Here is a 13537-nt window from a genome sequence, read left to right on the forward strand (position 1 = left end):
CTTATTTATGAATTTGTTCCACAGTGTACAAAGACACTTCCATAATTAGGTTTGTGTTCCACATCTGGTTCTGCAGTGGCTTGTTTTGCATTTCCCAGAGTATTAAAATCATTGTTGAGTTGTTGTATTCTAATTGCAGGTTGTGCATTGACATTCTAGTTTGGGACAATGACATTTTTCAACAGAAAGTCATCCTCTATTAGACATCCATTTTTGTTGCCTTGCGTAGCTGTGGTCTTGTCTTTTTCTTTTACTGCGTTATATCATTCTCATTGATTCTAACATAAAAAGTAGATTTTACCATGGACTTCAACCAAGAAAAAAAACATAGTTTTAGCTTTTGTCTTTTTGATGAGATCACTGTGTCACTACACTTTTCTATCAGTGCCACCTTGCTGTAAAGTGAAGATGGTAAAAATCTTGCCTGTAAGTAACGTGGAACAAGATACACGTGGTGATATATATATATATATTTTTTTTTTTCCATTTCTGAATAAGTCCTTTGCCTCTAGTTAATTGTAGAATGGAAGGCAATCAATAAGGCATGTTTTGTGCAGGATGAAAATACTCCCTGCTCAAAGAATGAGACCGTGCAACCAAAAAATACATCTTTCCAGATGACTAGTTTTGGTGAGTGATCATCTTCAAATAATGGAGTAACAAAACTTCTAGATTAAGTATGGTTCACTGTCATCAAAAATGTATAGTTGCATTTCAGCTGCAGCATTTGTTATAGGCACTTGTGCCTTTTATCTCATGTTTTCCAGCTGTCATCAAGTGTAAAAATTGACAGTCTTTTATAGTATTTAGCATACTGACTCACCAGTCATACTTTAAATTGAGGATATAATTGTGGGCATTCAGCAGTGGGGTACTCAGCTCAGAGATGAAATGTCTTGGTGAAACATTGAGGTAGAATGGGCTGGATATGACCACAAAAGATACTCCTCAAATACAACATTCTTCACAAACACATGACTGCTAATGGAAAAGTTTCCAGTTAAGAACTGGTGATTAATATTTCCCCAGTATTACATTCACCAATCCCACTTCGCTATGTTTTTGGCTGCCACATTAAAACACATTCTCAATAATTTGAGTAAGATTCCATTGATATAGGAAACTTCAGTAGTCAAAGCTGAACGGAATACCACACAACTGTTTAAAAAACCATTACTTTTATGGCAGAAATTCATTGCAATAGCTTGGGACTTAACACAGATAACGAGTATGTACCATGCAAAAGAATATAAACTGCATGGTGTTCATCACCAAGGCATTTACCCACGGCATTCATCTAATTTTTTAAATGGTTAATTTACCTTCTGAAAAATACAAAACAAATAATAGTATTCATTTTTGCACAACAATTGGTGAAGACTTGTAATTTGAATATGAGAGACTTAATAGTAATTTTATCATTTTAGTAAGAACATACAACAGATTCACATTGCTGCACCTAGAATTCACAATTTCAAAAGAAGGAGTACCAAATGCAATTTTTACCTTTCAATCTGTCAAGATTTTCTGGAGACTCAAAGCCATGCCAAGAGTAAAAAATTGCCAAAGACTGTAAGATAAGCCGAAAGCACTGTTTCCTTTCCACTGAACCTGCTTCAAACATGTTTGGGGCATCTGTGATGCCATCACTTGCTTCCAAAAGACCCTGAAATAATGTGCCGGTATTTGTATGTATATGCAGATCAGCAGAAAACACAAAAGACAGTACATAAGAGTAGCAATAAAATATGCAAATATTAGAAGTGTTCTTGTATGAGGTAACTTCTACATCCATCCACCAATGTGTCCCTCCACAACAATAAAAAAATTAAATCACATAAGAAAAACTATGCCTCAGCAGAATGGTGCTGATATGTGCCATAAGAATGGCTCAAACTCACAGCAATGTACAGTGTCGGTTATGCATAAAAAACTGATTGATGATATATAACTGAATTCATTTTAGCTAGTACGCTCAGCACAGCTACATTATATCCAATATTTGGCAGTGTATGGCAGTGATGGCTATCAGTGGTTTTTGGAAGGACAGAATGTAGGTTCTGGTTTTTAACATCACAGCAATGGTGTAATTGTTGGAGAGTGAGCACTCATTCTGTTGTAGAAGGGTTTTGATGAAAATCTATGATGGCCTCTTTAGGAGAACCATCCTGGCATTCACCTGAAGTGATTTCCAGAAAGCTCAAGTAAGCTAAATCTGGATAGCTTAACAGCTATTCCCCTTAAGTAGTAGCATGACACACTGAAATACAAACACTCAAATCAGTTCTATTTCATCCGAAACTAAAACACACAGAAGATCAAAGTACTCCATTACTGAATGAGATACTTATTTTAAAAAAAATACATTTTTGTTTCCTTTTTTAATGACAGTAACGATTTCAGTGATATTCTGATCATGAAGTTTCAGCAAACTTCTAAAATTTTAAATGTTACATGGTATAAAATGTTCGCTCTTTGTCATCTTCACAGGACATACAGATCACCTCACTGTGCTTTTTTAACACATGTTTGTAACAAATCAAATATACTGTTTAAAGCTTGCTGTTATTTGTTCTTGGATATATGTAGCAGCTTCTCCTTAGACTAGGCAGTGATAACCGGCTCTGTCCTTCACATCCTTGCAAACTGGCACCAATTCGTCCACTGCTAGATAAAGTTAAATTTTTTGTTGTGGATTTCAGTGTATATAACAACCGATTATCCTTTGGACAACAGTAAGTCAGTTTGTAAATCCATAGCTATTTTCTTCAGAAATTCTAATCTTGCAACTTTATTACCAGAGCTTAATTTGTAAAGGATATATGAATACAGAGTAGACATACAAAAACACACTGCTAATGGTCATCTTTTCATTCTCCTCCCAGTGCTGTAATTACTACATAATTTACCACAATTGTCTACTCTAGTTTTTGTATGATCGTGCAACATTATAACTTTTGGATTTTTCTGAGTGCCTGTATTTTCATCGATCTCTCCATCATAAGGCATCGTGGAGAATAGTAAAAACGGACCTTAATTTGGCTGGAAACTCTGATACCATTGACATATTTTTTATAAAATTAAATGGGCTTGAAGCTACAGTTCTACATTTATTAGGCAAAAATTGTGGGGGAGTATCTAGTTTGTTCTTTATTTCGTAGTGTTCCCACTAATGTCAAACTTTTTTGACAATAAGATTCCTGCAAGAGGCATGGTGGTTTGTCAGTAGTTAAATTTCTGTCAGTACCAACCAGAGGAACAATGAGGCATTGCATTATTTCTGAAGGCATGTTTACCATGTTGAAAGGTCACCCTAACTGTGCACCTATGTATATTTCAAAGATTATAGCACAAAATGTTCTGAGTCTACCAAAGCAAATATCTTTATGCTGTACTTCTTTGGATTTTGGGAGATAGTGCTACAAGGAAAATAGTCAGCAAAATGGAATGAGTTGCTCATCAACTGGCATCTGGCTTCCAAGATTATACAACTTCAAATACTTACTTTACAATAGTGTGATAAATTCACACACATCAGCTAACTTGCCAATCTTTTCCTCTCATCTCCTGTGTTATCATCATCAATATGTATACAATGAAGAAAAACAAGAATATCCCGTATTGCATGTTGTTCTTGCTGTAGTCTTCATTTGGAAGACTGGTTTGATGCAGCTCTCATTGCTAGTCTATCCTGTGCAAGCCTCTTCACTTCTGCATTACTACTGCACTCCATTTTAATAAGTTTTTCTGTATTCAAGCTCTAGTCTCCCTCTAAAATTTTTAACCCCCCCCCCCTCCCCCATTTCCTTCTATTACCAAATTGACAGTCTTGATGCCTCAGAATGTGTCCTGTAAATCAATGCCTTCTTTTAGTCAAAGTATGCCATAAATTTCTTTTCCCCCTGATTCAGTTCAATACCTTCCCATTTGCTATTTGATCTAACCATCTAATCTTTAGCATCAGCACCACGTTTCAATAGCTTCTATTCTCTTCTGGGCTGAAATGCTTATTGTCCACCTATCACTTCCATATAAGGCTACACCCTAGACATATATCTCCAAAAAACTTCCTAACACTTAAATTTAAATTACATTTTAATAAATTCCTCTTTTCAACAAATGCTTTGCTTACTACTGCAGTTTATATTTTTCCATTTTAGCCACCATCAGTTATCTTGCTGCAGAACAGCAAAACTTACCTAATACTTTTAGTGTGTCATTTCCTAATTTAATTCCCTCAGCACTGCTTTATTTAACTCAACTACATTCTGTTACCCTTGTATCACTTTTACTTATGTTCATCTTATAATCTCTTTCCAAAACAGTTTCTATTCCATCCTACTGCTCCTACAAGTCCGTAGCAGTCTCTGGCAGAATTATGATGTCACTCTCAAACTGAAAATATTTTTATTTCTTAGTCCTGACCTTTAATTCCCTTTCCAAAATTCCCCTTGGTTTCCTTCACAGCTTACTCAATGTACAAAGTGAAAAACATCAAGGACAGGTTACAACCTTGTCTCACTTCCTTCTCAACCACTGCTTCCCTTTCATTTCCTTCCACTTTTACAACAGTTTGGTTTCTGAACAAGTTTCAAATTGCCTTGTTCTCCCTGTATTTTATCCACGCTACCTTCAAAATTCCAAAGAGTATGGGTCAGCCCACACTGTCAAAAGGTTTCTCTAAATCTATAAATGCTACAATGTAGGTTTGTCCTTCTTCAACCTATCTTGTAAGATAAGTTGTAGTAAGATCAGTATTGCCTCACATGTTACTGTATGTCTTTGAAACTCAGAATAATCTTCCCCAAGGTCAATCTCTGCCAATTTTTTTCCATTCTTCTGTAAATAATTTGTGTCAATATTTTGCAACCACGACTTATTAAGCTGATGGTTTGGTAGTATTCACTCCTGTCAACATCTGCCTTCTTTGAAAATGGAGTTACTACATTCCTCCTGAAGATTTAGTTTATTTTGGCTGTCTCATACATCTTGCAAACAGGTGGAATAATTTTGTCACGCCTGACTCACCCAAGGATCTCAATAATTCTGAGGGAATGTCTACTCCTGAGGTCCTGTTCCCATTTAGGTCTTTCAGTGCTCTGTCAAATTCTTCTCACAGTATCATATCTCCCACTTATCATCAATTCCTTCCTCTTCAAGCTTATCCCCCTTATACATAGCCTATATTTATTCCTTCCACCTTCTTTGCTCAGTACTGGTTTGCCATCTGAGCTCCTGATATTTACAAAGATGCTTCTCTTTTCTCCAAAGACTTCTTTAGTTTACTATAATTAGCATTTATCTTTCCCCACATTAGGCACGCTGCTACAGACTTTCAGTTGTCCTCTATCCACTCCTGTTTAGCTATTTTGCATTTTCTATCACTCTCATTTTTTAGATGTCTGTATTGACTTTTGCTTTGTACATTTGCTGCTATTTTTATGCTTTCACCTTTAGTCAATCAAACTGAATATCTCCGAAGTTATGCCTTATCTCTTTACACATATTTGATCCCCTGCCACCTTTCCTAATCCATCTCTCAAACCTATATGTTTGCCTGTTTTTGTATTCCTTTTTTACTGTTTGATTCCAATGCTGTCTAATGTTCCATCTGAAATTCTCAATTTATTCAGATATCATCATCTTATGCTCGAAGTAGAGAGGATATAAAATGTAGACTGGCAATGGCAAGGAAAGCATTTCTGAAGAAGAGAAATTTGTTAACATCGAGTATAGATTTAAGTGTCAGCAAGTCGTTTCTGAAAGTATTTGTATGGAGTGTAGCCATGTATGGAAGTGAAACATGGACGATAAATATTTTGGACAAGAAGAGAATAGAATCTTTCGAAATGTGATGCTACAGAAGAATGCTGAAGATTAGATGGCTAGATCACATAACTAATGAGGAAGTATTGAATAGGATTGGGGAGAAGAGAAGTTTGTGGCACAACTTGACTAGAAGAAGGGATCGGGTGGTAGGATATGTTCTGAGGCATCAGGGGATCACCAGTTTAGTATTTGAGGGCAGCGTGGAGGGTAAAAATCGTAGAGGGAGACCTAGAGATGAATACACTAAGCAGATTCAGAAGGATGTAGGTTGCAGTAGGTACTGGGAGATGAAAATGCTTGCACAGGATAGAGAAGCATGGAGAGCTGCATCAAACCAGTCTCAGGACTGAGAACCACAACAACAACAATTTCCTACCTTTTGAAATTTCTTCAGCTTTTGTCTGTAGTTCATAACCGATAAATTACAGTCAGAATTCACATCTGCCCCTCTAAATGTGTTAGGTTTAAAATCTGGTTTTGAAATATGTGCCTTACCATTACAAATTCAATCTAAAACCTTATAATATTCTCGGGTCTCTTTCATGCAGACAACCTTCTTTCATGATTCTTAAACCAAGCGTTAGTGATGATTAAATTATGCTCTGTGCAAAGTTCTAAGAGGTGGCTTCCTCTTTCATTTCCTTCTCATAGTCACATTCTCTTACTATTTTTCCTTCTTTTCCCTGCTATCATATTCCAGTCAACCATCAAAATTACATTTTCATATCCTTTAACTATCTGAATAATTTCCGATATCTCATCATCCATTTTTTCAATATCTTCATCACTTGTGGAGCCAAGTTAAGATATAAATTTGTACTACCGTGGCAGGTGATGACTGTGACTATTTTGGCTAAGATTACACATTCACTACCTTGTTCACACTAGCTTACCAGCATTCCTGTTTTCTTATTCATTATTAGGTCTATTCCTGCACTACCACCTATCTGATTTGTGTTGATAACCATGAATTGACTTGAATGTAAGTCCCGTTCTTCTTGTCCCTGAATTTGATTAATTCCCATTATATCTAACAACAACCTATCCACTTCCCTTCTTATATTCTGTATCTGAAGATCCAGATGTGGGACTATTTTTACCTACGGAGTATTTCAGCCATGAGGATGCAATCATCATTAAGTGATACAGTAGAGATGGGTGTTCTCAGGAAAAATAAAGGCTGTAGTTTCCCCTTGCTTTCAGCCATTCACAGTACCAGCATAGCAAGGCCAGGTTGGCTAGTGTTACAAGGCCAGATCGGTCAATTATCCAGATTGTTGACCCTGAAATTACTGAAACGGCTGCTGCTCCACTTCAGGAACCAAGGGTTAGTCTGGCCACTCCACAGATACTCCTCCATTGCGCTTGCTCCTACAATATGGCTACCTGTTTCATTAAAGCATGCACACCACCCCAAGCTTGGCAAGGTATATGGTTCATTGGAAGCTATATCACACAGTAACAGTAAATACGAGGGAGTACTCAAAAGAAATCGAACCAATTTTTTGGTGGGCAGAGCTTTTCTAGTCCGTACTTTACCACTAGGCGTGCACAAAGTGAATATTTTAGAGTCAGTAAGCAAAGTGCTGTCACTGAAGGGCTAGGTACAGCAGAGTTTATGGTGACAACTGCTTTGTGTGAATGTTGTTTTTGCAATGGCTGATTTTCATGAACAGTGTGTGACAGTGAAATTCTGCTACTTGCTTGAACAGAAACTCTTGAAATATTAAAAATGGTATACAATGACGATGCACACAAGTGTTTGAGTGGTTTTCCCATTCCAAAAATGGTGAAATGTCAACTACTGACAAACCTCGTTCTGATCAGCCTTCCATGATCCAAACACATGAAAATGTAGAAAACATTCGTGCTATCATCACTATTATCAATGAGGACTGACGACGGACCAATGAGAAAATTGTACAGCTGACGGGAGTGACCTCGAGTTCAGTATACTGAATTGTTACAGAAGATTTGGGAATGAAAATGGTGGCTGCCAAACTTGTGGTGCAGCTGCTCACTGCTCATTAAAAACAAGATTGTATGGAAGCATACTATGCTTTGAAAGAAAAGTCCTGAAATGATCCAAACTTTTTTTCAAAAATTATCACAGGTGACGAAACTTGGTGCTATGCTTACAATCCTGAATCAAAGCAACAATCAAGCCAGTGGAAGACTTCAAGTTTGCTTCACCCCATGAAAGCTCACCAGGTGAAATCGAACATTAAGAAAATGCTGATTTGTTTCTTCAACGTGAGTGGAGTTGACGATTCTGAGTTTGTACTGCAGGGTCAGACAGTTAACCAGGCTTTCTACTTGGAAGATTTGAAAAGGTTGCGCAACATTGTGGGGCAGAAACAGCCTGATTTGTGGCAGCCGGGCATCTGGTTTTTCCATAGTGACAATACCCCTGCTCATGCAGCCTTGTCTGTATGACAATTCTTGACCAAAAATGGTATGACACCTGTCTCTCATCCTGCATACTCACCCAACCATGAAGAGACACATGAAAGGAAAGCATGTAGGTAAGTTGAAGAGGTGAACAAAAAAAAAAAAAAAAGTTTTGTTTCTTTTGGGTACCTTGTTGTACATCAGGCTTACATACATCCCACATCCATTAGAGCATCATCAAAATAAAGAGAAAAGATTTCCATTGGAGTCTTTGCTGCTGTAACCAGGGCTAAGGTGTCTGGCTTATGAAATGACGTTATGGCTTTTAGGTCTTCCCATATGACTAATTAGTTTTATGGGCCATTTAATCTGCCCATCTTTACACACATAGCACTCTCCAGTAACAAACGAATTTGAAGGCTGATCACTTCAAAAGGCAAACACACCTGAATCATGTTCACTTATTTCAACATTTTCCTCACCAACTACTGAACTTTTCTCAGGCTGAGACTGTTCATCATCATTTCACAGCAGCTCTGACATAATTTCCTCATCTACCCAGATCTTTAACAAACTTGGAAATTTTCTGAAAAGATGAGAGGAAAAAAGGTTAAACCTTCTAAGTATACAATGAACACTTCCTAAAACACATAACTGATCAGAAAAGTGATAATGACAAATTTACATACGAGTTAATATATATTAAACACACTATCAAACGATGGAAAATCCAGGGGAATGTAAGAGTATTATGAAAAGGATAGCTGCTACTCACCATATAGCGGAGATGCTGAGTTGCAAATAGGCAGAACAAAAAGATTGCCACAAAATAAGCTTTTGGCCAACAAGGCTTTTGTCAAAAACAACAACAAAAACAAATAAACAAACACACACACACACACACACACACACACACACACACACACAAGTGTGTGAGCTGCAGTTGCGTGTGTGTGTGTGTGTGTGTGTGTGTGTGTGTGTGTGTGTGTGTGTGTGTGTGTGTGCGTGCGTGTGTGCGTGTGTGTGTGTGTGTGTGTGTGGGCGCGCATGCGTGTGTCATCTATTTCTGATAAAGGCCTTGTTGGCCAAAAGCTTGTTTTGCGACAGTCTTTCTATTGTGCCTATCTACGACTCAGCATCTTCAATATGTGGTGAGTAGCAACCATCCTTTTCATAATATTACTTAACATAACATCAGGTCACATGCAGCAAGTCACTTCACTGAAATATGGAACAACAATGGTAGTTGCATTGGAGCAAAACACTCAGTACAAGGAAACAATAAGGGTGACAATGGTTTTAAATAGAGCTCAAGAGACAACACCACAATGGAGGAATTTACAAGGAAACTGCTACCTTTGTTCCTTATCTTATCAGAAATAAGCTAAAGAAGAAAAACCTCTTAGGTAATTTTGATCTGATAAGAGTACTTACAAGTTAATCTCACCCCTCCAGGGTCTTAATCACTCCATCACATTGCTTATTGTGTCTTTTATGTGGTTTGCTGCTATTCCTCAATTTTTACTCTTTATTCTCAAATACCTGCTACGCTATAGTTATGTGCTTATTAGACTTCTTTTATCATTTTTGTGAGGTACAGAGCAAATCAGTTGAGAAATGAATGACACATTTTTCCTGGAAATATTATGGGTGGAAATTTTGCAGCTAAACAACATGAGACAGTTTTAAAATTATATTACGGAACACAATTTCAATAAATACTCTTGAAAATTTTTATACGGCCATAGACACCAGAAAAGAGAGGAATTTCTTCAGTCACAAGAAATTAAGCCTTTACACAGCATTTCCCTGTAGTCGTTACACACTGTATGTCAGTAACAAATCTACAGGTTATTATGAAATTTTAGCCATTTAATAATAAGATCTTAAATATCTATGAGGGGTAGTCAAATGAAAATGAGACAGTTAGGAAAAAAGTAAGAAAACTGTTTATTGTTTGAAAAGTAATCCCCATAACTGTCAATATATTTATCCCACTGAGAGAATATTTTCTGTTGCCTACAGGACTGTGATTGTACCCAGGTATGCAACTCTTTGTCTGAAGGAAATCAACAGCCACAAATTTCATTCAAAAATTTAAACTGCATGGGAGGATGAGTAAGATTGTATCGAGGATTCCCAGCCCACATGTTGCCAAGGTTGTTTCAACTATGTTGCACACTTTTTGCGGAGAAGCCCTTATGCAACCCCCCAACCCATGCAGCCCCAATCTGTCTCCATGTGATTTCTACATTTTGGATGCCTTGCTTGAAGACAGACTTTCATCGCCATCAATTTACTTTGGATGAAGAGGTGCACACCTCAGTACAATCATGGTTCTGTAAGCAACCACAAACATTTTTCCATGAAGGCATTGACTATCTTGTCTTACAGTGGTGTAAAGGTATTAAAAGTTATGGCAATTACTTTTGAAAAGTAAACAGATTCCTTACTTTTTTTCCATCTCTCTCATTTTCATCTCACTGCTCCTTATACATGGATTTCTTCCTGATGAGTTTCTCTGTCTTGCAAAAGTAGTAGTCAGTTATTCATGGCTTCACTTTCATACTGCTTGACATGTGATTTACTGTTTTGGGGCAACCTTCCATTATACCCAAAATTTTTATTAGTATCCAGAAAAGCTACATTGCCTCAAAACATAACACCGTAATTTAATACATGGCAGACAAAAGTAAATTAGATACTTTTCAGATAGTGTTTGTGACAGCAATTTTCAGGAACTCTTTTTCAGTTGATCTGTTTCCTTTAGACACATTCAATGTATGTGTCCCACCTACGATCATAACATAGTTCCAAAAACCTACAAAAATTGTACTGTTTATCATCTGTTGTTCAACAGTATGTCCACATCATTTATCTTCTAACTATATGTGACACATAGGCACCAAAGTTATGAGTTCATGTGGTGCACAATGATGATGATGCTGATGAGGAGGAGGAGGAGGAGGAGGAGGATGAGGATGAGTATGAGTGTAAGGATGATGATGATGATGATGATGATGATGATGATGATGATGATGATGATGTGGTGGTGGTGGTGGTGGTGGTGGTGGTGGTGGTGGAGTGGACTGAGAGGAGGTGACAACAGAGGAAGTGGAAACTATTAAGTAGTGCTATGGACGGTTTAGCGGAGATTGAGGCCAGGAGGATTATGGGACAGAAGAATATTTTGCAAGGTCAACTCCCTTCTTCATATTTAAGAAAAGCTAGTATCATGGTAACAATCCATGAAGTAGCCATTGATCTCAAAGATGTTGGGCTCTGCAGCCTGTGCTGTCACTGGGAGGACAACTCTGCTCTTGCTCACAGTTTGGCAGCAGCCATTTGTTCTGGTGGATAACTGGCTGGTGGTCATATCCACTTAAAATGCTCTGCAAAATTGCAGCAGAGTTGTTATGTGAGATGGCGACTTTCACAGGTAGCTCTACCTGTGATGGTATAGGGTAAGCCTGTGACAGGATTTCAGTAGGTTGTGCTGGACAAGTGAATTGGGCAGGTTTTGTACATGGGTCTTCCACAGAGATATGACCCACGTGGCAAGGGTTTGGGAGTAAGGCTGGATAAAGATGGACCAGGGAGTTATGTACATAGGGTGGACAGTGGCATACCATTTTATAAGGGATTGGATAATGGATAGGATGCCCTCATTTCCAGGTGTGATATATAATTAAAGTTCTAGTGAAGGAAACGGTCCATTTGCTCCAATCTAGGATGATACTGGGTGATGAGGTGGTGCACCTTTGGAGCTGGTTCTTGGGGTGGTGAGAGGATTAGGAATGTATGAGGCTATAATAAGGAGAATATGTTTGTGGACTAGGTTTGAGGAATAGCTTCTGTCTGTGAAGGCCTCTCTGAGACGTTCAGGAAACTACACATGGGAATTCCCATCACTGCAGCGTGCCATGTAGGATTGGCCAAGCCAAATGAAAGTGATTCTTTGATGTGAATGGGGTGAAAGATATCAAACTGCAGGTGCTGTTTGTGGTTAATGGACCTCATATGGAGAGAGGTACAGACGGAGCCATCAGGGAATGGAGCCCAGCATCAAGGAGGTATCACTGGTTTGAGGAGGAACAGGTGAAGATGTTGAGGCTGTGGAAGAGTGAGGATAGGGTGATTTGAATCTGAATCCAGATCATGATGATATCATCAATGGACTTGAACTAGACAAGGGGTTTGGGATTTTGGAAGGCTAAGATTATTTCCTCAAGATGGCCCATAAAAAGACTGGCATAGGAAGGTGCCATGAAGATATCCATGACCATGCTGTGAATTTATTTGTACTACTTCCCTTCAAAGGAGAAACAGTTGTGTGTGAGGACGTAATTGGGTGGATGTAAAAGGAATGAGACAGTGGTTTGTACTGAAGACATTAGTAGAGGTAATGTTCAATAACAACAAGGCTCGTGTTAGAGTCTTTTTCCTGACTGCATCTTCCTCCTCAACACTCCAACTCATCCTATTCTAGTCCTGCCACAGGCTTATCCTATCCAAGCAAGAGACAGAAAAGAGCACAGGTAGTCCCAGTCTTCAAGAAGGGTCGTCGAGCAGATGCCCAAAACTATAGACCTATATGTCTGACGTCGATCTGTTGTAGAATTTTAGAACATGTTTTTTGCTCGAGTATCATGTCGTTTTTGGAAACTCAGAATCTACTATGTAGGAATCAACATGGATTCCGGAAACAGCGATCGTGTGAGACCCAACTCGCTTTATTTGTTCACGAGACCCAGAAAATATTAGATACAGGCTCCCAGGTAGATGCTATTTTTCTTGACTTCCGGAAGGCGTTCCATACAGTTCCGCACTGTCGCCTGATAAACAAAGTAAGAGCCTACGGAATATCAGACCAGCTGTGTAGCTGGATTGAAGAGTTTTTAGGAAACAGAACACATCATGTTGTTATCAACGGAGAGATGTCTACAGACATTAAAGTAACCTCTGGCGTGCCACAGGGGAGTGTTATGGGACCATTGCTTTTCACAATATATATAAATGACCTAGTAGATAGTGTTGGAAGTTCCATGCGGCTTTTCATGGATGATGCTGTAGTATACAGAGAAGTTGCAGCATTAGAAAACTGTAGCGAAATGCAGGAAGATCTGCAGCGGATAGGCACTTGGTGCAGGGAGTGGCAACTGACCCTTAACATAGATAAATATAATGTATTGCGAATACATAGATAGAAGGATCCTTTATTGTATGATTATATGGTAGCAGAACAAACACTGGTAGCAGTTACTTCTGGAAAATATCTGGGAGTATGCGTGCGGAACGATTTGAAGTGGAATGATCA

The 13537-nt window shown here is 38.3% G+C and overlaps 1 protein-coding gene across 1 annotated transcript in view; it reads right to left on the minus strand.

Moving 5' to 3' along the window:
- Positions 1-13537, minus strand: part of LOC126101551 (Fanconi anemia group D2 protein) — a 225542-nt gene that overhangs the window by 34303 nt on the left and 177702 nt on the right. The window contains exon 19 of the mRNA XM_049912189.1: positions 1507-1666. Within this exon, the coding sequence (XP_049768146.1) occupies positions 1507-1666 (160 nt within the window). The remainder of the gene's footprint in view (positions 1-1506; positions 1667-13537) is intronic.

This window comes from Schistocerca cancellata, chromosome 9 (genome assembly GCF_023864275.1).
Source record: "Schistocerca cancellata isolate TAMUIC-IGC-003103 chromosome 9, iqSchCanc2.1, whole genome shotgun sequence".
In the NCBI taxonomy this organism is placed as follows: domain Eukaryota; kingdom Metazoa; phylum Arthropoda; class Insecta; order Orthoptera; family Acrididae; genus Schistocerca; species Schistocerca cancellata.